Genomic DNA, 27929 nt, shown 5'->3' on the forward strand with positions numbered 1-27929 from the left:
ACATAATTGTGAATTGTGTAACGTGAAAGATTTGCCATTATTTGCCAAAAATGCACAACTCTTAAATACGTTTCAAATCTATTAAAATGCGATTTATTTTACTTATGACAAGTCCAAGTTGTGGGGCAATATTGTTAGAGGAATATTTGTGAAAAGTAATGAATTGTGATATTGTTGATATGCTCTAAAAAGGCACTAAATAATATTTCAAGCTAGAAATATGAATTTATATTCAAAGGAATATATTTAAGATATACTTTTGCATGGTCAAAAACGCCTACTAACTGCTTATATATACTATATTTCAATCAAATATATAGTATCAATCAGTATTATTTTTGGGGTATATTAATTGGATATATTTTAAACGTGTTGCTTTCTTTCTTCTTTGAATCGCAAAATTGAATTATAATACTCAATTCAATTTAAAATTGATAGGCTTATTTAACTGACTAAATAATTGTTTGCATGAAATATATTATGTGCTCAAAATATATGTATAATATATTCCATTTCAACGCAACTTTTGCATTTCATTTAAATCGAATTTAAAGGATTTTCTTCTTCGACTTCCCTTAAACTAACATTCAATACATTTTGTTCTCTTTTAAAGACATTCGAAATAACGCTCAGTTTTATTGATTTACTTAATTGTCGAGCTCTTCATAAATTATTCCATTGAATATATAGAATACCAAAAAGGTGCCAACAACAAGAAGTTGAGTATAGAACAAGTAAGAAAGTGTGCTCGTCTGTGAGATACATGCTACCCTTTTTGAATAAAAGCAAAATATTGGGATATTTTTTCAAAATATACCAATAATACAAATATACTAATAATGTACCAAACGGTATATTTGTTATATCGATATAGTACCAAAAGATTATAGCTCTATCTCGTATAGTCTCTGAGATCTAGGTGTTCATACGGACAGGCGGACAGACAGACAGACACACAGATGGACAGACGAACATGGCTAGATCGACTCGGCTGTTGATGCTGATCAAGAATATATATACTTTATAGGGTCGGACTGTTACATACATTTCCTGCCGGCACAAAGTTATAATACCGTTCTACCCTATGGGTAACGGGTATAAAAATCTAGCGAACAAGTTTCGATTATGTAATGAACTCTTGCACTTAAGGAAAAGGCAGCATTAATTACTTAGCCTCTCATCGGGCATTTTGGGAGTTGAGTTGAGTTCGAGTTGTGGAAGAGAGTTTGTCCGTCTAATTAAGTCAAGTGCTGACGCTAATTTGGGCCTGAGGCAAGCATAATCTTATTGCCACTTGTCATGAGTCGCGTTCAACGTTCAACGTCCAGTGTCTGTGGCAAACACATCCCTTTGAGCTCCTTAAATGCTTGTTTCTAGCCCCCAAAAAGTTAATACCAAGTCAGTCGGTAGCCACTTAGCTTTTGAGGTGGTGCCAGCACCTGACAACCAGAGAAGAAGAAGAAAAAGAAGAAGCAGAAGAAGGGAAAGAAGAAGGCTAAGCAGTTGCCACATGCCTTCAGTCAATGCCATGCAACATAAATCATCTTGGCGGCACTTGGACACGTGCCGGCAGCCATTACCTTTCAGTTCTCAGTTCTCTCCCTCCCAGAGAAAGAGAGAGAGAGAGAGAGAGAGAGAGAGAGAGAGAGCGGGAGAGAGAGCGAGAACCCTCCTGCAGTCGAGACTTAAGCCAATTGTCAGTGGGGCAGGTTCAAGTCAACTTTTGCTTTAGCCTCGAGTGCTTTTATGACGGTTTTGTTCCACGTTTCCTGTTCAATGTTCAAAGGGAGGAGAGGGAGCAGATTCCCCCTCCACTTTAGGGGCATCTTTAGCTGCTCGTATTACACATGTGCGGGTTGTTTGTCCTCTCCTGCCTAGTCTGTCTGCCCCTCCTCCCCTTCTCCTCCTCGTTCTCTGCCTGTCATTGCCTTTTCATATTGCACGCATTTTCACGCGCTTTTCATCGCTTCGTTGGACAAAAGCGAAAGCAGCAGACGCTCAAGTTGAAGTCGAAGCTGAAGTCGAAGCAAAGCAATGCCAATGGCTTTTGCAGCATTATTTCTTAATATGCCAGCACTTTATTTTTTGGGCCTGAGTGATTTTCTTTGTTTTTCCTTTTCCACAAAGCACATTTGATGGGCTTTTACGACCGACCATAAACTTGACTTTACTCCTCGCTTCTGGCTTCTCGCACTTATTAAATTTCCATCTTTTTTCCATACTTCAGCATACCCTAGCACTCAAAAGGTGTTTTCGAAGGGTTGCTTAAGTCACTTTTCTGACCCTTTGAAGTAATAAATTTATCCAAGTTGCAGACTTCTTTTAGTGATATAGTTTAAAATTCTACTTTAAACTGTTCTCCATTATTATGATAATCAACTTCTGCTGGTCAAGCATACGGTTTGGTTTATTTTATCTTGATTTTTGTTGACTGCTTTTACTACCTTACTTCTAATTTCTACTTTAAACTGTTCTCGCTTATTATTATAATCAACTTCTAGGGTCGTTTAGAAGTCTACAAAAAGGAAGATAAAACCTTTTTGTAGACTTCTTTTACTATCTCACTTCTACTTTTCACTTTAAACTATTCTCGCTCTTTATGCTAATCAATTTCTAGGGTATCTGCTAGTCAAGCATACGCTTGGATAACTTTTAGCTCCCTTTTATCAGATTTTTTTACTACCTTACTTCAAATTTTTGCTTTAAACTATTCTCGCTCTTTATGCCAATCAACTTCTAGGGTATTTGCTGGACAAGCATACGCCTGGGTTTATTTTATCTTCCTTTTTGTACCTTTGAACAGCTGCTCGAGCAGCAAAAGCCACAGAAATTGGTTGCAAGTTAACTGAATTATCATAAAAAGCATTCAAAACGCACTTCGACTCAACTGACTAACAATTTAATTAATCAACTTCGTCTCTCTCTCTCTCTTCGCTCTCTTCTTTCTCTCGGTGGAAATGTGTATTAAGTTTTGAGTCTCAAGTTCTGTTCTCTCTGTAGCAAGAAGAAAAAAGACTTTAAAAGTGAAACGGGGAAAAGCGTAAACCAAAAGCAACCAAAAAACAACAAAAATAATTGAAACCAAAAAGTACAAAACCAAAAACCAAACAAAACTCAAACCAAGACAAAGCAAAAACAAATCAAAATCAAAACAACAAAAAAACAAAAACATCAGTCAGTCAATCAGTCACCAATCAGTCAGTCAATCAATCAATCAATCAATCAATCAAGATGCTGAAGATACACATGCTGGAGCAGGTCGTCAGCACCGAGAACGTCTGCGAGAATGGAGGAGCTGGCGGAGTTCAGGAGCTCTCACCCAAACGCAAAGTGGCAGGTGCCTCATCGAGTGTGGCAAGTGCCACAGGCGGTGGCGGTGGCGGTGGCAGCTCCTCATCGTCGAAGAGCACGCCCACAGTGTCGGCCACCAACTCGCCGCATCATCAGCCGACGCCGCCACAGCGTCACATTCATGCAACCTCCGCAGCGTCCGCAGCTGGCAAATGCTTCAGCCAGGGATCCTCACCAGCCGGGTACGTGCCACACACCTCTCTCTCTAACACACACAAACACAAATATACACATTTATATACACATCTTGTGGGGCCATTAAAAGGTCGTTGCATTGCTGCCAATTGAGGGGCAAGCTGCGCGTTGTGGCGCCTCGCAGAAATCGCCAATGATGGATGCCTTTTTGATGAGTTGCCCCAAAAAAAATCAGTTGCTGGCTTTTCCCTCCCTCTCTCTCTTTCTCTGACTAACTGCAGTTTGTCGCATTCCATTGGTTTTTGTGGTCGTCATTATATGAGCAGCGTAGTTGCATTTGCCACCGCGTGTTGCAGCTGCAATTACTAGCTAGCTTCGCTTCGCTTTGCTTTGCTTTGCCACTTGTCTTCCCATCGCAATTTCACCGCAATTCTGTTGTGTTGGCCTGGCCCAAAGTTTGCTGCTGCTGCTGCTGCTGCCAATTTGTTTTGGCTTCGACAACACAACACGTAACAATGCAACACGGCCAAAGCTATTGTTGCCACTTTGTGTGCCACCACAGAGGGCGACTAATGAACTGAGAGAGCGCACACAGTGTTGCATTCAGCTCTGACGTCAGTCAACAACTGCCAACAGGGCTACCCACTTGCTGAGTGGGCGCTGCCAACCCTCACTTCACTTCACTTCACTTCACTTCACTTCGCTTCATTTCCAATTTGTTTGCTTTCCCAGTAACTGCGACTCTATTGTGACTGCTTCTAATTTTGTCGCTAAAGCTTTCACTTTTATTGGACTAAAGGAAACTGCCAAATTCCTATGAATCTTATGTGTTTTGTGTGCTAATTTTATTAATTACTTATTTATATTTACTCATGGAAAGTCAAAGAAAAAGACTTTATTAAATTAACGAATTTCTATGAATTATATTTCTATTCTATATTATCATCAACTCAGTTTTATCATTTTCGGGTCAGGCTGTAGGTCTTTTCAAAGTATCTCAGCTCTTAGAAGTTCGAAAATATCATTGCTATCAAGGCATGGAGAGAAGAGCTTCATAGCTATTAACTGTGCTTTGCTGATCAACTACTACCAAATTATATGAAGAATTTCAAAAGCGTGAAAAAATTCGATGCCAAAAATTTTGAAGAAAGTCTCTGAAAGGATTTCTAATCTGTTAGACTAGGCGGCGGACCAAGATATTAATGTGGGCGGATCTTATAAGTGGGCGTGGCTGGACAGAAAAGCGTCACAAAGATTGCCCAGCTTAAATGGGAATGTGTGAGTGTGTATGTGTGTGCTTCTAATCAACTCCTGATAACTTGATATGTAAAATTGCAGGGATCTGTTAATAGGCGGCTGTTAATTAAATAATATCAAAAGTGCAAAAAAGTCAGTGCCAAAAATTTGGAGGAAAGTCATCCAAATGCATGCCAATGTCTTTGACTAGGCGGCGGACCAAGACATTAATGTGGGCGGACCTCTTAAATGGGCATGGTCAAGCAGTTGAGCTTCACGAAGGTTGCCTCGCTTACATGTACTCAACAGTTGAACATCTTCTACTCAACAGTTGAAAAGAACTTCAAAGCATTGCAGATTATCATTAAAAATGGCTTGCCAAAAATTTTGAAGAAAGTCTTTCAAATGTATATGAAAGTGTGAGGATAGGCGGCGGACCAAGATATTTGAGGGGGCGGATCTTATAAGTGGGTGTGGTTGGACAACAAAGCTTCACAAAGATTGCTTAGACCCAAACGTATGAGTGTATGTGTGAGCTTCTATTGAGCACTGTCTCCACACATAACTGATTAATATCACAATTTGTGTTGTTTGCTAATCTATTACTTATTAATGTCACTCAAGGAAAAGCAAAGTATGTTTTCAATGCCCAAATTTCTATGAATCATATCAAGTCTCAGATTTCTCCCAATTAGAACACATTCAATACACATTTTCTCTACTGATTAATTTCACATTATGTGTGGACTGCTATTGTCTTGATTAGTTTTATTTTCAGCTGCCCAAAAAAAAAAAAATTTCCTTTTATCACCTCGGCGCCGGATCGTAAATCAGGCAAAGGAACGTGGCAAAAATACCTTTACAACAAACAACAAACAAGAAAAAAACAAACAATGCTCGCATTTGATAAGCTCTTTAAAGCTGCTTTATGTGTTCGGTATCGGGTTCCATTATCATCCGCATTTATTGTTGTCCATTCCCCATCTAAGTAGTTCTTCTCTCTGTCTCTGTCTCTCTCTCTCTCTCTCTGTCTTTCGGTCTTTGTTTGCTTCTTGTGCCCTTCACTTGCACCTGCCACAACTTGTCACGAATTGCGCTGCGCTTCATTTGTATCGCGTATCTTTTTACCCAATGCACTTACTCTCTCTCTCTCTCTCATTCTCTTTCGCTCTTTAATAGTTCCCTCTCTGTCTGTGGATTTGCTTTGTCTGCTTCTCTCATATTTGTCGTATTGTTATTTGTAATTCTTTGCTCGTTATTTTCGCATTAGAGACTTGTAATTGATACCTGCGGATGCTTTAACTCATTCTCTCTTCGCTTCGTGTGTGGGAGGCCCAAGGCAATCCCCTAACCCCCCTCCCCACCTTCTTTTGGGCTGATTGAAAAGCGAAAACAATGCGCAGTAAGACTTTTCCACACTCCCCACTCTTGTCGCATTTGTAAATAATTATTATACAAGTCACTGTCACTGGGAAAACAACAATTTTCATTTTCTTTTCTTTTCTGGCTCTGTTTTTTTTGTTTCTACAGCACCTCAGGGCTCTTCGTCCCTCTTCCGCTTGAACTTGACAACCAAAAAGGGATTTTCTTTTCTTTTCATTCAGTTTGCTTTTCCCTGTCACCCACACATTTTTATTCCCCTCTCTCTTCTTGTTCCTGCAGCCAACATTTTCATAAACATAAACACTTCCGTTGCCCCCCTCCGCTTGTCGCCCTTCAACTCTTTTGGGGCTATTTTTACTTAATTTACTTGGCAGGGTTTAATCTCCACTTCCCCTTCTCTTACCCTTTCCCTTCTTTCTCTCTCTGACAGCTGCTCCCATTATGCCAACCCATCTTCAACTTCAACTCGCATCTCCAACTCCAACTCCAACTCCGACTCGATCTTCATTTCGTTTGTTGTCAGTTAGCTGACCTCAAAACGCTTTCAGACAGTTTAGCCCAGTTTATAAGAATCAGTCATTCAATCAGTCAGCCAGTCAGTCATTTAGTTGGTCAACTTGCAGCAGCAAAAGCAGCAGCTTCTCATCTTCAGAATTTGGCCAACTCCAATTCCAATTTCTTTGGCATTTTCAGGCTAATTTATATGCAAAACTCGTGCCAAATAGCAACTGACCAGGCCAGATCATTTATCACTTGTGCAAATACCCTGCAGCAAGCGAACTGTGTCAGCTGGGTAGCTGCTAAGCTACAGAAAGTGAAAATATATGAAATAAAGATGTTTTATCTAACTTATATATTTTTTTTAGTAAATTGTATTTCACTCTGCCACAAAGTGTAGTCAAAAATAGCACAAATTTTTATCATATTTATTTATTTATTTATATGTTAATTATTATACAAGATAATATAATAACTAAAAGAAGGAAGTGCTAGCTACTAAGGCCATCGACTGATCATACATTTTTATCATAAGTCTAGACTTTGCGATAGATTGAAGTACAATTGACTTTTATTAATAATAAATTCGTATCTTGAGAATATAAAAATCTCTATTTTGTGATACTTTGCTAAGCAATATTCTAATTTGTTAAAGAGTGTGTTCTAGTCATTATATATCTCTGATTGCCATATACTTTATATGAAACCCTATTATAAAAATGATACTAAATGGTTTTAATGTGTTATGACACTATGATAATTATTAAAATATTCCATTGACTAAAATACTAAATTACTAAGATAATAATTACTAGCTTATGCTTGAAGGAACTCAATACAAAATATACATATAGTATATGTATAGAATAAACTGAATATACATATATGTAGTATACTATAATACTGAAAACACATACTAGTTGATACCAATTCAGTATATATAGAATAAATTGAATATATTTTTAATATACTGAAACATATACTAATTGCTACCGATTCAGTATATATAGAATATAATGAATATATATGTAATATACTGAAAACATATAATAAATGCCAACAATTTAGTATATATAAAATATACTGAATATATGTAATATACTGAAAACATATACTGAATTATTACAATTCTTACAATAGAATATACTGAATGCAAATACTAAATGCTACCAATTCATTATATGTAGTATATACTAATTATATATGTAATATACTGAAAACATATAATAAATGTGAACAATTCAGTATATTAGGTTGGCCAAAAAGTCTTGCGGTATTTTTATTGAATTTTCAATTGTTCATAAAATTGGTTAGAATAATGCGATTTAAGTCAAATATGCGCCGTTTTGCTCGATGACGAGTTCCCAACGAGATGCCAACTTCATAATGGCCCTCTTATAGAAGCTCGCTTTTCTATTGGCAAAAAACTCGGAGAGCCAATTTTCACAGGACTCTCTTGTGGCCAATTTCCGACTACCAAGGTCGTTCGCCATGGACAGAAATAGGTGGTAATCACTTGGTGCGAGATCCGGACTATACGGTGGATGCAATAGAACCTCCCATCCGAACTCCCGGAGCTTCTGGCGCGTCACCAAAGATGTGTGTGGCCTGGCGTTGTCCTGATGGAAGACAATTCGGCCTCTGTTGACCAAAGATGGCCTCTTCTGCTTGAGTGCTGCATTCAAGCGGTCCAGTTGTTGGCAGTACAGGTCCGAATTGAGCGTTTGGCCATAGGAGAGCAGCTCATAGTGAATGATTCCCTGCCAATCCCACCAAACACACAGAAGAACCTTCCTGGCCGTCAATCCAAGCTTGGCCACCGTCTGGGCAGCTTCACCGCTTTTCGACCACGACCGTTTGCGCTTCACGTTATCGTAAGTGATCCACTTTTCATCGCCAGTCACCATCCGCTTCAAAAACGGGTCGATTTTGTTGCGATTCAGAAGCGATTCGCATGCATCCATACGGTCAAAAATGTTTTTTTGCGTCAAGTCGTATGGAACCCATACATCTAGCTTTTTTTTAATCCAAGCTTCTTCAAATGGTTTAAAACGGTTTGATGACTCATGCCAAGCTCTTGGCCGATGCTACGGGTGCTACTATGCCGATCTCTTTCGATCAATTCGGCGATTTTATCGCAATTTTCGACGACAGGCCTTCCGGACCGTGGCGCATCTTCGACCACCTCCGCACCAGAACGAAAACGTTGAAACCATCGTTGTGCGGTGGAAATGGAAACTGTATCGGGTCCATAAACTGCACAAATTTTATTGGCAGCATGAGTTGCATTTTTGCCTTTATCGTAGTAGTACTGTAAAATATGCCGTATTTTCTCTTTATTTTGCTCCATGTTTGTGACGCTATAACTCACGAACGACTCAAGACAAACAACAATAAATCAAACACGTGTTAGCGCGGGAAAAGAGCTTTCCAAAAAGGTATCGCATGAACCGATTCGATAAATAGAACTAGAACTACGCGCTTGCAAAGACACCTATCGGAAATACCGCAAGACTTTTTGGCCAACCTAATATATAGAATATACCGAGCAATACGAGCTACCAATAAAGACTAAATAATTGAATAAACTAACCAAAGAAGCCTTCAACTGTCTGCTGATTTTTCAAATAAATAATCAAATTTGCCAAACAAACTCACAGCTCTAGGGTATTTGCTTGATGACTATATCGTCGCACGTTTTGCTTATTTGTTTCATTTGTAAGATAATTTTGAACAATGACTCGCAACACGCAAATAATTTGCTTAGTTTCGTGGGTGGCTCAGCTCAAGCTGTGGCCAAGTGGAGCTAATGCTGACCATTGTTGCAAGTGGAGCGCGTGTTGCAACTTGCTATGTATACGAATATTTCGAAATTGGCAAAGCTAATGACTAAATGATCGGGTAGCAGAGCTAAATTGAGATTTGAATGAACTAGTTCATGCTGTTAAACAAATAACACAGCGGAAAGAGTGAAAACCGAGCAAAAGTGAAGATGGCATGCAGAAGAAGAGGAAGAGGCAGAGGCAGAGAAAGACAGACAGAAAAAGGGGGGAAAAGAAGAAGAAAGACACTCCTCGGAGTACGCGTGACATTTGAGGAGGCTTTGAGTCAGGTGACAGAGCTGCCAACTCGCTTCAGCCGCTTCAGACTAAGACTTGCCACGGCTCCGGCTTATTTGTGCCTCACGACGTTGCAACAACAGAGAGAGCGAAGAGGGAAGAGGGAAGAAAGCGGAGAGTCGCTGACTGAAGGCATTCTGTGGGCGTTGGGGCATGTCCGCGTACGTGATTCTTTAGCAATTGCCACAAACTGTCGCTGGCCTAAACAAAAATCAATAAACAGCAGCAGGGAGTGCTGGGCTAAATGATACCCTGTAAGGAGATGCGAGTAAAGAGTTGAGAGTTCTCTCATTAAAATTCTCTTACGTTAAGTTTGTTTTGAATAAACTGAAAAGTACGTCCTACAACTCTTTTAAGAAGACCTCAAATACAACTCAAATTATCGCAGAATTTACAGTGAACGAAGCTACCCTTTTAACATTTCTATGCAATACAACTTTAAGTAGAAATTATTGCATTACGCAAAATCTTGATAAAGAATTTCAAGTTATTTTCTATGAACAATCAACGGCGACACACTTAAAGTCAAGTCAAGCCAAGCCCCCGAGGGCTTCTCAAAGAGTAACGGCACTTCAAGAACGCCGTCCGTCCGTCTGTCTGTCTGTCTGTCTGTTTGTCAGATCTTTAAAGCGACAAACAATAATAGCATGAGCTTTGCTTGCGATTGAGCCACCAAATGTGAGCCAAGTTCAAGAAATGACTTCGACTTCAACTTCGATTCACAACTTATGAATCGCAATCGCAACTCATGATTCGTTATTCACCATTGAGAGCTATTCACTCGAGTCACTATTCAGCAGTCACAATTCGCGATATTGAATACAGGAAACGAGTTTTGTAATCTATTATTTTGGGAAGGCGGCAGAGATCAATGGGTCTTACGGTCTTACGATTGTCAAGGCACATAATCGCTCCAAATTTATAATTTATTAGCGCACCGACAGCTGACACCCGAGGGGGTGGTAGAGAGGGGGAAGAGGTAGGAGGTGTCGCATATGAAGTTCAAAGATGCTGACAACAATTAAATTAAAGTCACGCCGAGTGAATGAGATGAAAAATCAATAAAAAAGCGAAAGAGCAACGAAGCCTGTGGCTACAACAGTTCCCCAGGGAGACCAGAGGCCAACCGTAGGCGACAGGGGAGGGGAGGAGGAGTGGGAAGGGGAGCAGAGGCTGCTGCTTTGTCATTTTCCATGCCAGTGAACCGGGTCTGCTCTGCTCTGTCTGCTTCTCTGTTGCTGTTGTTGTTGGCCTGTTGCACACAATTAGAAATGCGCCTAATTGGAACCTGGGGGCTGCTCCCTTCCCCCCTCCCACTCCATCGTTGCTCTCCCCTTGACGTGGGCGTCGCCAAAAAGGTGCCAAGACAACGTTCGCCGAATCAACTCAACTCGACTCGACCCGTTTCCCTATTTTGTGTGTTTGCCTCTGTCGAAAGTCAATTTCGCAGTTTGACGCTAATTTATGCCTCGGCTATTCATTTCCAGCTGCCGAATCGCAGATGGAGATGGCGATGGAGATGGTTGCAAATGGAGGCCAACTTAGTCAGGTGTTTTGTCCATTCTCGATGTCTCGCAGTTAGATTTAGGGCTTAGACGAACGGAAAGAGGGACAAAACTAAACTGATGTAACTTTTGTTTTCTTCGGCACACAAAAATTGTCTTTTGTTTATTGTTTTCGGGTTCGGTATTTTCTATTGTCGCACAATTATGCAAAAATTGAAAAGGCCGTCGTTACCCCTCCTTCTCTCGCTCTCCCTCTCTCTTTCACTCTGTGTGAAATGAGGCTAATAAATGTAGGAAAGGAAAGAGAGCCAAAGAGCTGCCTGCTTATGACTTATGCATGAACCTCAAGCTCCCAGGTAACTAACTAGCTGGCTCACTCTTTCTCTCCCTCTCTCTCTTTCCCTTTGGCAATTAGGAAAATTGATATTTATAAATCTGAAAATAGCAAAATTTTAATAGTGCGGATTACGCATAGTTTTTATGATTTATAGAGCAGATCATCATTCAGATTTCCTCATCTCATTCCTAATCACATTTCAAAGCTGAGGCGACAAAAAACGCATAAAAATCAGGGAAAAGTCGTAAAACACGCGTTTGCTAGAAATGAAATTCATCCATTTACTGCAGAAAAGTTGAAGCAGCACAAACGAAAAATTCAACTCACTTCACTTAGCAGCTGCATCTGCAACTGCAACAACAACAACAAGTTTGTATCGGAATATGTATATACGAAATGTATCTTGTATCTTGTGGGTTGCAGTCGACGTCAGCGACAGAGCTTCGCCTGCTTCCACTGGTAACCCAATTACGAAGGCAGCACAAACAAATTTATTTTTTGTAGTTGTGTTTTTTTATGCAGCAGACAAATTGCCAAGAAAAACACTTTGAACAACAGCAACAACAACAACAAGTGTTGGCAAGAGGGAGGAGGGAGGAAAGGCATTGGAGACGACAAGCAAATGTTTATGAATTATTAATTGGAAATTGTAGACAGAGAGTTGGGAAAATGCAAGAAGATGAAGAAGACGACACTGTTTGTCTATCAGTTCCAAGAGTCTTTCCCTTTCAGCTATCCCTTCTCTCTCTCTCACTCTGTACTCTCTTGTCCCTTTTGTTGTAAAAGTCAAAAACACTTGTAAAACTTTTACATTTTGCGGTGAACGACATATTGTGGCTGCCACACGCTGTTGTAAGTTCATGCGGTTGCAAATATCAGAATTGATGTGGCAGACAAAGTGACATATTTTTGAGAATATTTTAAATGATATCGAATACACTTACCCTGCGGTCAACAGCGTTGTCTTTAGCTGAAATGGAAAAAAAGTGTTAAATTTAATTTTATACATAAACTAATTATGAAAAGATAATAAAACATAAAGCCATCAGCAAATGCAATTAGAAAATGTAAATGAACTACGAATGGAAGCTGCATAAATTTCCATATTTAAACATTAGTTTATTTTCTTTATTTTTCAAAAATGTTATATACTGCTTTTTTGTTATTTTCTAATGTCATGTTACGGCATCCTTTTTGTTATGAAAACTCGAAACTAACTCGTAGATGCTGTGAGTAGGCCAAGTGGCAAAGCCGGAGATCAACTGGCGCCCGAAATGTTAAACAAGTTAATTGCATTTGCAATCGGCCAACTGCAACAACAACCACAACAACAACAACAACACAATGCAACAAACTGGAAACCAACAACCGGCAACTGCAAACTGCAAAACTTTTTTTGTATATCAGTCAGTGGGTCAAAAGCAGCCGCCACTTTCAGCGTTTTTGGCATGCGACTGCAACGTTGAGTTGCTCTTGTTGTTGTTGTTGCTGTTGCTGCTGTAATTGTTGCTGTTGGCAGCGTACCAAAAATAGTTGCTGCTGCTGCCTGTCTGCCAGTTGATTGAACTAGCCAGACAGACATCACAGACAATCGCATCGCACAGCGAGACAACGGCAACTGCATAGCGACTACTGTTCACAGTCGCGGTCAACTGAATAGAAACGATTGTGCACAGCATTGCACTAAACTGAATATGTACAGCATTAAATTAGTGAAGACTAAACTAGACCAAGGTGTGTCTGGATAGGGACATAAAAGTTTATTGTGAGAAGTTGCAAAAATTAAATTAATGAAAGCATAGCAAACAGTTCGTTAATTAGACAATGAACTTTAATATTCAACAAATGTACTTCCTAATGTAATTGGCAATTGTAAAGCTTTTCATTTCATATAATATATTCAAACTTGGTTTAGATCTAATATGAACTTAAAAAGGAATTCATTAGCAAATTAGTTGTACTATGAATTCAGAGTTTAATAAGCTTAAAAGCTGTTTAAAGTAGAGCTTTTTATTTAATTAGGGTTCAACAATTGTACTTCCTAATGTAATTAGCAAATGTAAAGCTTTTCATTTTATATAATATATTCAAACTTTGTTTAGATCTAATATAAAAGTAAAATGGAATTCATTAGCAAATTAATTTTACTATTAATTCCGAGTTTAATAAGCTTTAAAGCTGTTTAAAGTAGAGCTTTTGAGTTTATTAAGACTTAACAAATATACTTTCAATATAATAAGCAAATGTATAACTTTTTACTTAATGTAATAAGCATTCATTGTCAAATTAGTTTACATATGAATTTTAAACGAAAATCGAATATAACGTGACTTTTTATTATATAAAAATATATGGAAACTTTCAAAAGAAATATTAATCTTACTTCTTTAAACTAAAAGCTGTTTAAAGTTAAGCTTTCATTTGTTCCAATTCTTGCTTTATATTTTAGCTACCCGCGATCCCAACTTCAATGTATTCACTTGTTTTTTAAATCACATGTTAAATAGCATACCCTAAGTCGCCTCTCTACAGGGTATTGCCAAAGTAAACAACTGGTTTTTTTGTTAGTTATTTTTCTTTGGTTTTTTTGTGAATTGTGATTGTGACTCCGTGTGTGGCTTCTCCAAGCATTTGGTTTTGCGATCGGAGCGCGATCTTTGCTATAGAGATAGAGACTAAAGTGAGACAAAACGACGGGCAGTTTAAGTGATTACTACGCAAATTTATGTAAATATGCAAATAGCGCCAATCTGGCAGCTGGCGAATGGAGATGAAGACAGAGACAGACGGAGAAGGAGAAGGAGGAAGAGAGAGAGAGAGAGAGACACAATCGATCGAACAAAAGAAAGTCAAGAGTTAGCGGCCAAGTTCATTGTGCACAGATGAAGGTCACAAGGCTGGACCAAGTGACTGACTAATTATGCAATTTACGACTACGACTACGAATACGCGGCGTATACGTAATGCAACTCAAATTGAATTCGTGCCGCATGCAACTGGGAAAAAACTTTCGTTGAAATCAAAACTACGAAAAAAGAGCAATTCAGACACTGAAACTGAAACTCAAACTGAAATTGAAACTGAAACTAAAATGAGCTAAATGCAGCCTCGGCATTCTTTATGGGCACAATTAAATGTTTTTAGTTCGAGTTCATTTATCTCTATTCAGTCTATTCACAGGTGAACACCTCTCTAGAGTCTAGCTAGTAATATGAGGCCATTTGAGCTGTTTAATTGGCCACGTTTAATGCAAAGACTCATTAACGTCCAATTAAGTTGAGTGAGCAAGTCGAGTCGAGATAAAATTCTAAATTCGTTTTGCAATTAAAAGCGAAACCTTTTCGATTTTAATTCACTTTCGATTAACGCTAAATATGTGTGTGTATCAACTAGGGTTGTTCTCTCTCTCTATCTCTATTTCTATCTCTGCTCATTTTGACACTCCAAGTGTGTTGGCCATGTTCGGTTTGCTTGGCTAATTACGTGTTTCACTGCTGTCTCTTTCAATTTTCGTCTCACAATTTTGTTGCATTCATTTGTCGGCCATAAAAGTCGCCGTCAACGCCAAAGCGCCAAAATCACAAAAGCTGCTTTACCATATTCTCAAATGAGCTGCAAATATTTGTCGTATTTCTACACAGATTTTTTCACAAATCGATATACTCTATCTAGTGCATCTTGGCAGCTTAAAGTGATAAGAAAAATGTAAAGTATGAATTAAAAAAAAATGTAAAGCACATTAAAGAAGCTTTTGCAAGTTTTAACAAAGCTTATATACAACGTAAATTAATCAGTTTCATTTATAAAGCTGAATAATCCAAGTTATTTATCTTTAAATTTCTATAAATGTAACAGACAAATTATGTAAGCTTAATTAAAAACTTTGGCTAATTGAATTGAAAGTTTTAGCAGCTTTTGATTAATGAAGCAACAGCTTTTTTGAAGAGACTTTTGTTTGATAGATCATTCGAGGTTCGTTGAGCTTAGTTGGTCAGTGTTTTCTTATATTTTGTCTTCTAGACAGTCGCATTTTTGCACACACTCAACTCGCGGCTGCAATTCCCTCAAGTTGCTTATCTAATGTGGCTCGCAACGAGGTGGGCGTGGCATGGCCGCCGCCTATTTGAATCAACAAGTACGAATACGAATACAAGTACGAGTACAAGTAAATCATATGCGCATTGTGGATGACGTCAATTTTGAAATTCAAATTTCAACGACTGCCTGGGGAGCTTTACTAACAGATGGAGATGAAGATGGAGGCGGAGGCGGAGAGAAGCTATAGCTGAGGTGCTGTGCAAGGAAATGCTGCATGTGAATGTGTGGCACAACAGTTTGTGGTGAGCTTCAGAGTTTGGTCTCACTCTCAGTTCTGTTCATCTCATTTGGCGGCGCATTTTGTATGCTATTATTGTATTGCCCGTGGCTGCATTTCAAATTCAATGACGCTTCGGAGGCGCCGCCAAAGCAGCAGCAGCATCAGCAACTCATCAGCAATTCAATTGCCAAGGGAGAGAGACAGAGAGAGAGAGAAGAAAGAGGGGACAAACTCCCCCACACGCGCCCACAAAATTTGTATGCGAGCGAATGATTCGATTATCGACTTGGGCTTTGATTTCAAAACAACAATTTCAACGCCTCTCAGGGCACCTCGAAGCCCCGTCCGCTGGGTCCAACTCCCAACTCCGTCTCCATCTTCATATCCGGCACTCTTTAAAGTGCGATCTTGAAGCTGCCCTCTGGGAACACACTCCCCATCCACATGGCCCCAATAAGTTGCAGCTAACAAATATTATCAAGCTCTGCATATCTGCGGCACATTTTCCAGCAATTTTTTGTCGCGTTTCGAGATGCTTTTTCGATAACTCTTTAAGTTAAGCCATAACAATGTGTGTGCCAGACATAAAGATACACCATTAGTGGGTTCTACATAGTTCTCTCTTGCATAGACAGACAACAGCAATGGCAACAGCAACAGCAACAAAAACCACAATAGCTGCAATATCAACAGCTTTGCGGCATTGTGTGCGATGAGGTACAGTGGGTTGTGATCAGATGAAAATGGGAGCAAAATGGTTGTAAGATTGCTTGAATTATTTCTTAGCATTGATTAGAACTAAGTAACTTTGACAGTGTTTGCAAAAAAGTATCAAAAATCTCATAAAGAGAAGAAAGTAAAGCTCACAAGATTATTTTTTTTTTTGTAATATTCTGAATCAAAACCATTTTTAACTGACAAAAATTGATAGGTTGATGACTATGCGCTGCGAATTGAGTGAAATGAGTTGAATTGTGAGATTCCAATAATTATTTCTCAGCTTTGCTTAATAGGATAAATTCTCTGAATAGCTCACAAGCATTCTTCATATCGATGGAGGACTTCTAGGGTTAAAGAATCTTTTAAGATATTAGTAAACTTTTCCATCATATAACAAAATTAATAATTTAAATTATGTATGTATTTTTTTGTTTTAAACTCTTCTCAATTTATGCAAGAGAATTCTACAATACAATCATTACAAATTCATTTTTCAAACTTTTTTCTATTTTCATAAAAGATAGTCATCTACTTTAGCTGTACTTGCCCCACTGTCGCTGGCAAATCACTTTAGCGTCCCTACGCTCCTCTTCGCACACTCGACTTCTCCAAACTTTTTGTCTACTTTGGCCGCGTCTCGCCTAACGCTCGAGTTATTACATAGATTTTGTAGCATTTTGTGCCCAAAATGTATGGCACACACACTGTCATATAGATAGATATATCTGCTTTCTATATGCGAGAGACTCGATGCCACATTTTGGGCAACAACAACAAGAGGAATAAGAAGAGCACAACTATGACAACGACGACATATTTATGATTCCTTTGCCGGCGTACGCTCTTCGCTTGCAACAATATATTTATGACTTAGCTGGGCAGCCAAAAGCAGAAAGAGATAGAGAGTGAGAGAGAGAGAAAGAGAGAGAGGGAGAGGAAAGCAGCCTGCCGTCTGGAAAGTGCAACTATGAAATATTTTTGGACGTTTTTGGTAAAAGGAGATTATTACACGTTGCCAAAATATAATTTCCACACAACTTTTGCAAGTTGGCGGTTTATTTTTTTGTATTTTTTTTAGTCGACTCGCAAGAAAATGCCTCAAGAATTATGAAAAATGCTGCGGCAAAGGCGAGAGAAAAATGCGAGAAATGAAAATGGCGTGCGGCACGAAAAAGTGCAACCAAAAAAGAAAAAAAAATAGCAAAAATGAACAGAAAAAAATGAATAACAAAAATGACTGTGTAAAAATTGCCTGGGGTTAAATTTGGCAGCATTTTGGCAGCAATTTGGCCTCGCAGCAGACAAGGCTGCAAATTGTCTGACCAGCAGCTGAGATAGAGAGAGAGCGATAGAGAGGGGCACAGAGGTGCGGAGAGGTGGAGCTGAATGAGTGCAATAAACGCTAGAGTGTCTGGTCGCCTTGTTTTCTTCTTTTTTTTATACCCGCTACCCATTGGGTTGAAGGGTATTACAACTGTGTGTAACAGGCAGAAGATGATAAGAACCTATAAAGTATAAATTTTGTACTTTATGGTATATTTTGAATGTAGTAACATATCAATATACCAAACGTAGATACATTTTCATTTTTATATACTCAAAATAGTACTATATCAATATACCAAGAATATCATTTGGTTTATTTTTAGTATTTTTGTGGTATACTTTATGGTATATTTTGAATGAAGTACTATATCAATATACCAAATGTAGCCTTGGGTATATTTCAGTATTTTATATCTTTAAGGTAGCACTTTAGCAATTTACCAAGTATAACATTTGATATATTTTTAGTATTTTTATGGCACATTAATTTGGTATATTTTAAGAATAATACCGCACTGTTTTGCTTTTATTCATAATGGGTAGCAGGTATCTCACAGTCGAGCACACTCGACTGTAGCTTCCTTACTTGCTTTTTTTTCTCTTCTTTTTTTTTGCAGCCACTGTTTCAACGCGGCTCGACCATTGTTTCCGGCGTTTGTTTGCCGCTTTTAAATCCCATTTTATTTCGTTAGTGATAAAAAATATGTGTATTTATATGCAAGTATTTATAACACAACAAATGAACAATAAAAAAATTGCTCATATTTATTTTTATTGTTTTGTTGTTTGCTAGTTTGCCGTCGTCGTGTACATAAAGCGCTTTAATTGCTACACTCGCGTGGAAATTCTTCTTTTTTTTTTGATGGAATTTCTGAATTTCTGAATTTGACAGCCGATACAATTTCCACGCTTTTTTTGTCTATGGCAATTTCCCTTTTATTTAACCGTGGAATTATTTATGCGCGCTTTTAAAGCAACAAAAAAGAGATAAATTTTAATTTTTCGGCATTTGCGATTCGTAAATTGTGAATCGAGGCAATTGTGAATTTGTCGCACGTGCGCATTGATTAAACAACAGTTGAGAATTGCATTTTAATGTGCAACAATTAAAATGCATCACAATCCGCAGAATGCCAAAACAATTAAAAGAGGCACCTTGATTTACTAGAATACAGCCATGGTCATCAAAATGTTGCAGCTGCCGCTCTCCAAAGAAAGACAAGACGAGCACACTCGACTATGGAATACCCGATACTCTTTACGAATAATAGAAAAATAGTGCGGTATTATTATTCAAATATACTAAATTAATATACCACAGAAATAATAAATATATATACATTATATTACTACGTTCAAAATATGCTATAGAGTGAAAAATATATCGGATTGTTAGCAAAGGCGGTATTAATTTTAAAATACACCAAAATAATATACCGCGAAAAATGTAAAAATACACCAAAGCTAATATTTTGTATATTGTTTTAGTACTACATTCAAAATGTATCATAAAGTGCAAAATATACCGTAGTTAGTAGGCTTTTTTACCCATACAAAAATATTTTTTATATAACTTCCACAATATTTAACCAATTGCAACAAAATTTTCAGGAATCATAAAAACCTTAGTTATTATTGTCTGTTGGTCTGTTCGAAACACTAGCTTTGAAATTACGCATGTTATTTGATTTTTATCGATGGCACATCGTGCCTATTAAGAATATATATATACTTTATAGGGTCGAAGATGCCTCCACCTATTTTTTATATACATTTCCTCCAGGCACAAAGTTACAATACTCTTCTCCCCTATCGGTAGAGGGTACAAAAAGAAAAACTACTTCGTCACCTGAACTGAATGCACGTGTGTTGTGTCTTGTGTGTATGAGATTAGCTGGGAACTTTTCCAATTTAAGTGTCATCCCAGTTTCTAAGCTCTATTAACCATCCATGAGAAGTTTAAGGAAATGCTTCAGCTTGACATATTTAGTTAAAAGTTTGTCTATGATAAATTGCCAACAACCTTGAGACTGCATGACTGGAAAGTTGTTAAATTAAAGAGTTTATTTGCATTCCCCCAATCTAATCATGTTAAATGAAATGTCACTCCCTCAATTAGTTAGCTAATCGATTTAATTGTATGTTAATTGAGTTAATCATTTGTTTGCAGACTCAATAAATAAATAATACCCCCAAATTAGTTGACTTTTTAATACAAACTACTTCAATTGATTGATGGAATACGATTTGTACACCAGTTTGTCCACTTCTAACCTTTCCAAATGAGCTCCTAATCCAGCGATAGGGATTATGCAGATATATTTCCTCACCCCCACATCGCCTGACATTTTGACTTAAATTTGCATTTGCCATCGGCCAAAACGTTGGCTAATGTGACAAGGGGGCGTGGGGGCGGCGGCATTGTAAATGTAAAGTTTGCAATTTGATTGTTAACCCGTCGGCAATTTGGGAGCCTGATTAATGGGCACGTGTTTAGCATAGACTCTTGACTATCGCCGCGTCGCGTCGGTCAACAAAACACTCAACTCAACACGATGCGATGCGGGGCGACTAATAACTGGCCATTCATTTTGGCTGGCTTCAGCAGTGCAAGTGTTTGAGGGGGCCAATTAGCAGGCAAATTGCACACAGCCATTAGCCAAAAAAGTCAGACGATAAGCGAAAAACGTGGCAACCCACTCGCAGCTTGGCTTGCAACACGCTCTGAGGAGGCGCTTTGCCAAATTAGAGGCTGCTCGTGAATACACATTCGCGGCGAATGCTTGGCGAGGTGTTAAACAGATTTTAACAAGCTGCCAACTAGAGCAAAGTGTTTGGCAAAGTCCATCCACAAGAGAAGCTGAAGTAATCGAGAGTAAACGAGAGTAATCGAAAGTGGCAGCGAGTAGTGGAGAAGCTAATAATATGTGATCATATATTAAAGTATGGGAACTATTTGGGAATGTGATTAAGCAAAAGTGTAAATTAAATAAATAATACTGAATTAAAGAAAATAGGGAACCAAATAATTTATATGTTAACAAATTTGATTGTTAAGAAAGGAGAATTCACCTTTCAGCAAAAGTGCTGTGACAAAGATTGATTACAAGAAGTCGAGAGTAATCGAAAGTGCCAGTGAGTAGTGGAGAAGCTAATAATTTGTGATCATATATTAAAGTGTGGGAACTATTTGGGAATTTGGTTAGGCAAAAGTGTAAATTAAATAACTAGTACTCAATTAAAGAATGTAGGGAACCAAATAATGTATATGTTCACAATTTGATTATTAAGAAACTTTATTTTTAAGAATAAATAAAATAAAATTGGGAATGTCGTTTAGGTTTCAAAAAAAGTGCAAACGAACTATGACAACAAATTATTTAAAAGAAATTATGAGCAATCGAAATTGGCAGCGAGTGAAGAAGCTAAAAAACTTGTGCTTATTGTGATCATATGTAGTGTGGGAACAATTTTACAATTTGGTTAAGCAAAAGTGTAAATTAATTAATGAGTATTCGAATAAAGAAAGTAGAGGAATCAAATAATGATTATGTGTGCAATTCGATTGAAGAGAAACTACATAGTGGTAAAATAAGCTTATTATATGTTAAGAATCTTTAGAATGTTGTTAAGATTTTAAGAAAACTGCAAACAAACTACGACAAGAAATTATTTCAAAGAAATCGAGAGTAATCGAAATTGGCAGAAAGAAGAAAACTTAATCATTTATACGGATTTTTGAAAAACTCGTAGGAATAACATAAAAATTATCTATGAGAATTCTAAAATTTAAGTATATGGTTGTCACTTTAACAAAGTTTTAAATAAGTAATTGAATAAAATGTAGTCTAGATTGCCTATAAGTTGAAAGTTGAAGCAAATAGAAAATTACTACAATATATATTTTTAAAACAATTGAAACATGTGTTTTGGATAGTAAACGAATTGATGAATGCTTTTCGACATATCAAGCAAAACTGATTTCTCAATATCTGTGCGTGCAACTAAATTTGTAAAATCTATCAATATTGTGCTTACAAACAACTGAATAATATAAAACATGTATTTCAGTTGAACTTTCAATAAATATGTAAGCGAAGTAATGAATTATTCTATCCAATTTAGAATTGCTATTGATTTTCACTAGATAGTTTTCATATCCATCTGCCATGCATTGACCTTTGACTCTTCACATTGAGTACAGGGTATGTTGGTGGCAAATCCAATGAGTCATCTTGAGTGGCAAGTCAACGCAACTGTAATTGGCAAACTTAGACTTGGACACTCTCCATCTAAAGGATTTTCGACTGAAAGTTGACTAATGTTTGCCGAGAGCTCCAGATGAACTTGTAAGAGTTCCGCTGGCACTAAACTGGCTGCAACTTCTAGGCCGCACTTCCTTCCAGTTAACTAGACCCAAGCACACACACACACACACACAGACAGACACACACATAGAATAATACATACATCCGCAGTCAGACTGTTTGTTGTGCTGGGTTTTCGTGTCTTCGTTTTCGTCTGGCTTTTAATTTTGCACTTCCGATTGTTGGCCAAGACAACAACAACAACAACAATTTCAGCTAAGACGCCTATTAATTTGACTTTTTTGTTTCGTTTCTTTTCTTCGTGCTTCCTCTTTATCTTCCACTGCGCATTGAGCAATGTTTATCTGCGCTTTTTCTTGGGCTCTTTCTTCTCTGCTCATTGTTTGCTTTAGTTTTACGTTGATTTTGGCAACAAATTTAGTTGTTGTTGTTGCAGCAAAACAACTTTATTAGCCACAGCAACAAATTGTGTTGTGATATAAGCTACACTTCCCACCCCCTCCCAAGTGCCACGCCCCGTCTGTTGTTGTTGCTTTTGGCCATTTGGCAGCCGTTGAATGCTCCGGCGATTTGGCGATTGCAACGCATTAAAAGCCAAATTGTTTTGTTGTTGTTGTCGTTGTTGTTGCTGCTGCTGATGTGTTGCAACTCGGCAGCATTTTCTACATTTATTCACGCGCTCGCTTTGCTTTGTTGTTATTGTTGTTGCTTCGTTGTTTTTGGCTGCATTAAATTAAATTACACGCTTATAAGGTTTTTGTGGCTGGCTGACTAATTGTTGTTGTTGTTGGTCATTGTTGTTGCTGCTGTTTACCTTTATAATTTATATTGAATGAAATTAGTTAAATTACAGTTTCTACTCGCCGTTTTGTAGTGCGTTTTGTGGTCTCTTCGTCTGCTCGCATTTAATATTTATTTGCAAATTAAAATTGCATAAAAAGTTATTACAGTTGCTCGAACCGAAAAAAGTTGGCCACCAACCACGTAAAATTCACATAACTACGCAGCGGAAAATAACGCTATCATTTCATCAGTTGAAAGTGTCAAACAAACTGAGTTATAATACCCGAAAAAGATAAACTTTCAACTGTTGCCAATGGCAATAATTTGTTAGAATAAATTCTACGAATGGATTTATTTGCAATTTAAAATTGCGTCAAAACCCATAATTATTGTTTGCTTCAAAAGTTGGCAATCAGCCAAAGACAACTCACATAAAAGAACTAAACGAAAAAAACTCTTTGATTTCATTAAAGGAAACTCAAAAGTAATGGAAAAGATATAGCAATAAATAAATTGTAGAAATTATAGAATGGAAAGTTTTACTTTAAGAACAACTAAAAAATCTACAGTCAAGTGGGCTTGATTGTGAAATACTCGCTACTCATTTTCGATTAAACAATATTCTTAAAATATACCGAATTAATATACCAAAAAATACTAAATATTAAAGGCTATATTTTCGACTTACAATTCTGATCTCAGTTCCATCTTCTGTATAACGAATTAATATACCAAGGAAATACTAAAATATACCAAATACTATAAAACACAAAGTTATAATACCCTATTATCCCGTATTTTATTGTATTTCGACATTCATTTCTGATCTTAGTTCTCTCCTCTGTATACCGAATTTATATACCAACGAAATACTAAAATATACCAAATACTATAAGACACATACCATATTGCATTACGGTTAGCGGTAATTTATTGTAGACCTTCAATTCTGATCTTAATTAATATATCAATGACATACTAAAATATACCAAAGGCTATAAGGCACAAAGCTGTAATACCCGTATTTTATTGTATTTCGACTTTCAATTCTGATCTCAGTTCCCTCCTCTGTCAACTTCCATCACGATTTAGCAAATGCGATTGGGAACTAGTGTCAATGTGGCTTGATTTATCCAAGTTTGGGACAAATGAAAACTGACATTCAGCTGCTCAAGTGTTCAATGCTCGATTCTGTATCGTCTGGCGATTCATTGTGCTGATTTCCCTCTGGATTTGCACTTTTCAAGTACTTCAGACAGACGGCAGAAATGTTCATTTCGTTTATTCTGACGTTGTGTGGAAAACACATTGAGAATAATTTCATTTGGACTTCCCTAGAGCAACAGACAGACAGACAGACATACATACAGAGAGTATTGCAAATTGGCCTCATCATCATTATGATGATTATGGTCATTATGAGCATCGACAACAACATCGATTGAAAAGGCATTGTTAAATTATCCACAAAGTTTTGTAAATGGTTTTATCGCTTCGGCTTTTGTATACAATATGCATTTAATTTGATTTACTTAACTTTGTGACATTCCCCCAAACAACAACAGCAATAAAATGGCAACAACATTCAACTTGTTTCACATATCAAATTTGTGTTTGTTTAACCAACCATAAATGACATTTTTTTGGTATCATTTTGTTTGCATACTTAATTAACAGCTATCAGAGAATCCCTCTTCATTGTTTATGGATTAGTAAATTTAACTGGAATTTGTTTTACTAAATATTTGCATTTTGCTTTTATCTTTACAGGTAAGCAGAGTGTTTTCTCTCATATATTTATTTGCGGATTGTGCTTGTAAGTAAGATTGCCTTTTAAATATTAAGCTTCAATTTGCATTTGATATGCTCGCTATGAGTTCCTTCCGGGGAAAACACCTAACAAGTTTCTCAATTTCAAATCAATGTGACAGCTTCCGTAACGCGATGAATTTTTTATTGTATCGAATATATTTCGCAGTCAATATACCCTAAGTGGGGTTATATAAAAGGGTATTTTCACTATTGAGTGGCGAATGCAGTAAAATGTTTATTAAATTCTTAAATTTAATAAGCAGTCTGGAAAAACAGTTTCGAAGGGTCATTCAACTTAAGAGGTGTTTGATATTCCATCAACATTTCCGTTCACAAAGTGTCGTTGCATTTTGTCGCTTTCAATATTATTCATGCTGTTGACAGCCTCAACGACAACAGCAACGACAACGACAATGGCAAAGCGAAACATGAAACCGCCCAGCAAGTGGCAGATAACGCCACATTGTGGGAACTGCTCCATAAACTGAACTGAACTCAACTGAAAACTGAACAGAGAAAACTGAAAGCTCAAAGCTGAACAGAGCAAACTGCAAACTTTGTTTGCCACCGCCGGCGGCAGCATCTGATGGCAACTCCAACTCGAGTTCTAGTTGCATCTGCAAACTCCACTTATTGATAAATGTGTTCCTGCGGCACAATCGGAAAGTGGAGCTGGCAACGTGTGGCATGCTTGTGGTGACAAAACTCTCAACGCCCACCTTTCACAGCTCCTCCTCAACTAAGGCATTTCATATGCAGAGTCGAGTCTGGGTCTTATAAAATGGGCATTTCGCATAAATAAAACTTTTGCAGGGAACCAAAACGAAGGCAACGTGGCAACGACTTTTGTCCTGCGCCTCGTTGTTGTCGTCATCGTGAGAAACTTGCCTCGTCGCTGTCGCAGGCATTGATAAGAAGGCAAGGCAATTGCAAGTTGCGGCTCAGAGAATTGCAATATTTATCGCTGCAAGTGAACCTTTGAATGGTCGGTCATATATTGTGCCTTGACTGTGCAGCGACAACTCATGTAGGAAGCCCCCAGAGCACGTAGAAGTCGAAAGATTGCATCAGTCTCTGTCTCAGTGTGAGAAATTCTCTGCTGCGACATGTGAGAAATGAGACCCGAGAGTGAATTGCGAGCAAATATGAGCATCAAATGGAATAAAATGCAAACACACAAATTTATCACATTTAAAACAAAAAATGTAAATTTAAATTGGATTTGTATCCAATAAATTTAGAAGCAATTTAAAGTTGATAAATGCAACAATACATCATACCATATATAAAATATTGTATTTAATAGCGAAATTTAAATTGATCACTTCTAAATGCATTGCAGTTAAGTGCACTTTTGGCATTATTGAAAGTGTTTAAGAATTGTTGTTTTGAATGAACAATTAAACGCGAAACAATTATTTTAAATTATAATTTGCATCACATGTTTTTTCAATTTAATTTTAATTAATTTCAGTGACACATTGCAGTTAATTGCAAAACATTTCATTTATTGTCACTATACTGTATAGACAAAATAATTCTCTGTGGCAACGTAATAAAATGTGATGCAAAACGAATTTTGAACTAATTAAAGACATGTGGTGGCTGTGAAAAATGTGGCACAGAAAAATCACAATTAAATTGCGCTATCAAAATTCTTTTCTATTATGTTTGCGATGATGAAAATCGGTTAGGCGGATAAATTAAAAAGCCCAGCAGCCTATAAATATTGCAATGAAATAAATTAAAGTTTAATTAAACTGGCTGCCCATTTGCCGGCAGCTGCCACGCCCCCGCAAGCGCCCTCCCTTGTGTCCAGCCTGACAACAATTTGCCTGTCATTGCGACGTCGACGCCAGAAACTGTAATCACGAATGAGAAATTACCAAAAACCTGCAGAGTGAAAGAGAGAAACAAAGAGACAGAGAGAGAGAGAGAATGGCCTCAGGCCACAGGAGGTGGACAATAGACTCAGCTGGATAGCTGAAGCTTTTTGCCATAGCCACAGGTGCTGCTTGCTTTGGCAGCCATTTTGTTGGCTGTCAGTGTCAGCAAAAGATTTCAATAAACGCATAAATTTTCAGTCTATTTTTAGGCGCACAAAGTGCGAAGTTAAGGCGAAAAGAAAAACAACAACAACAAGAGAGCTGAGATATTGCGTAGGCCAAAACAAGTAACATTAATTGGTTGAGTGTCAACAGGCTCGAAAAGCTCGCGTGGGTCTCAAAAGCATAAAGATCAAATAAACATAGAAGCTTTCAATCTGCATTCATATTTACAGTGACAATTACAGAGCCACTCTTAACATAAATAAGTAAGAACATAACAGACGTCACTCACCAGACAACAGCCGTAGAGTAGCAGAGCAGCGAGTGAGACGCAGCAGAGCCAAGGCAAAGGAATAACATCAGCACAGCAGCAGAATAGAAACATTAACAGCAGCAGCGCCGTGGCAGAGGCATACTAAATGCAGCGCAGCAGCTGCGGACTGCAGAACAGCCCAAGTAAAAGCAGAGCAAGGGCAGCTGCAGAGCAGCACCAATATTTTGCACGTCTTCATCGCACATGCCTTGTCTCTTTTGCGCTCACTGCTTCAGGCGATCCATTCCAGCTCTCCACAATGCAAAGAACATTTTCACTCCCGCGCGTCTCATTTTACCGAATTAAAGCAACAAATTACACACACACGCACTTGCACTCTACATTTTCACACACGATAATCACTTTTCGGCACATAAATGGTTAATTAATTGCAAAATACGACGCGCACAACTGACAAATTAACGAGCACATGACGTTCCCATCAATTAGCGTAGATCAACTGAGTCGAGCTTACGCGAGTCATTTTCGGCAAAGCCCTTTCGCAGCGTATGCGCTCTCACGGCTTTGCTGCTCTCTTGAAGTTACGCTCTCTTAAACGTTAGCTTCACTTGTGCGTTGTTGCTGCTTTGCATAATTCCATTTTGCGAGTGCCATTAACTGCTGGAAGATCGAATGGCGTGATAATTTGATTTTGCAAGGCGTCAGAGTAAGACAGCAATATGAGAGCTTGGAAAGTGGCCTCGCTACGTAAATGGT

At 37.9% G+C, this 27929-nt stretch overlaps 2 protein-coding genes across 4 annotated transcripts in view; one reads left to right on the top strand and one right to left on the bottom strand.

Annotated features, from left to right (window-relative positions):
• The window catches only part of LOC132785943 (uncharacterized), a 99481-nt gene that overhangs the window by 38808 nt on the left and 32744 nt on the right, over positions 1-27929 (bottom strand). Inside the window, exons 1-2 of one of the 3 annotated variants that reach the window (XM_060792282.1) lie at positions 27192-27644; positions 12509-12534 (exon numbers count right to left, since the gene is read on the bottom strand). The exons of 1 other annotated variant lie outside the window; for it this stretch is intronic. In XM_060792282.1, the coding sequence (XP_060648265.1) occupies positions 12509-12534; positions 27192-27284 (119 nt within the window). In that variant the 5' untranslated portion in view covers positions 27285-27644. Of the gene's footprint in view, positions 1-12508; positions 12535-27191; positions 27645-27929 lie in introns of those variants that run through there. One more of the 3 variants, XR_009632377.1, reaches the window with a different exon arrangement.
• Positions 1-27929, top strand: part of LOC132785895 (rap1 GTPase-activating protein 1) — a 102831-nt gene that overhangs the window by 6990 nt on the left and 67912 nt on the right. Inside the window, 1 exon segment of the mRNA XM_060792211.1 lies at positions 3001-3533. Coding sequence (XP_060648194.1) covers positions 3232-3533 — 302 coding nt within the window. The 5' untranslated portion in view covers positions 3001-3231.

This window comes from Drosophila nasuta, chromosome 2L (assembly GCF_023558535.2).
Source record: "Drosophila nasuta strain 15112-1781.00 chromosome 2L, ASM2355853v1, whole genome shotgun sequence".
In the NCBI taxonomy this organism is placed as follows: domain Eukaryota; kingdom Metazoa; phylum Arthropoda; class Insecta; order Diptera; family Drosophilidae; genus Drosophila; species Drosophila nasuta.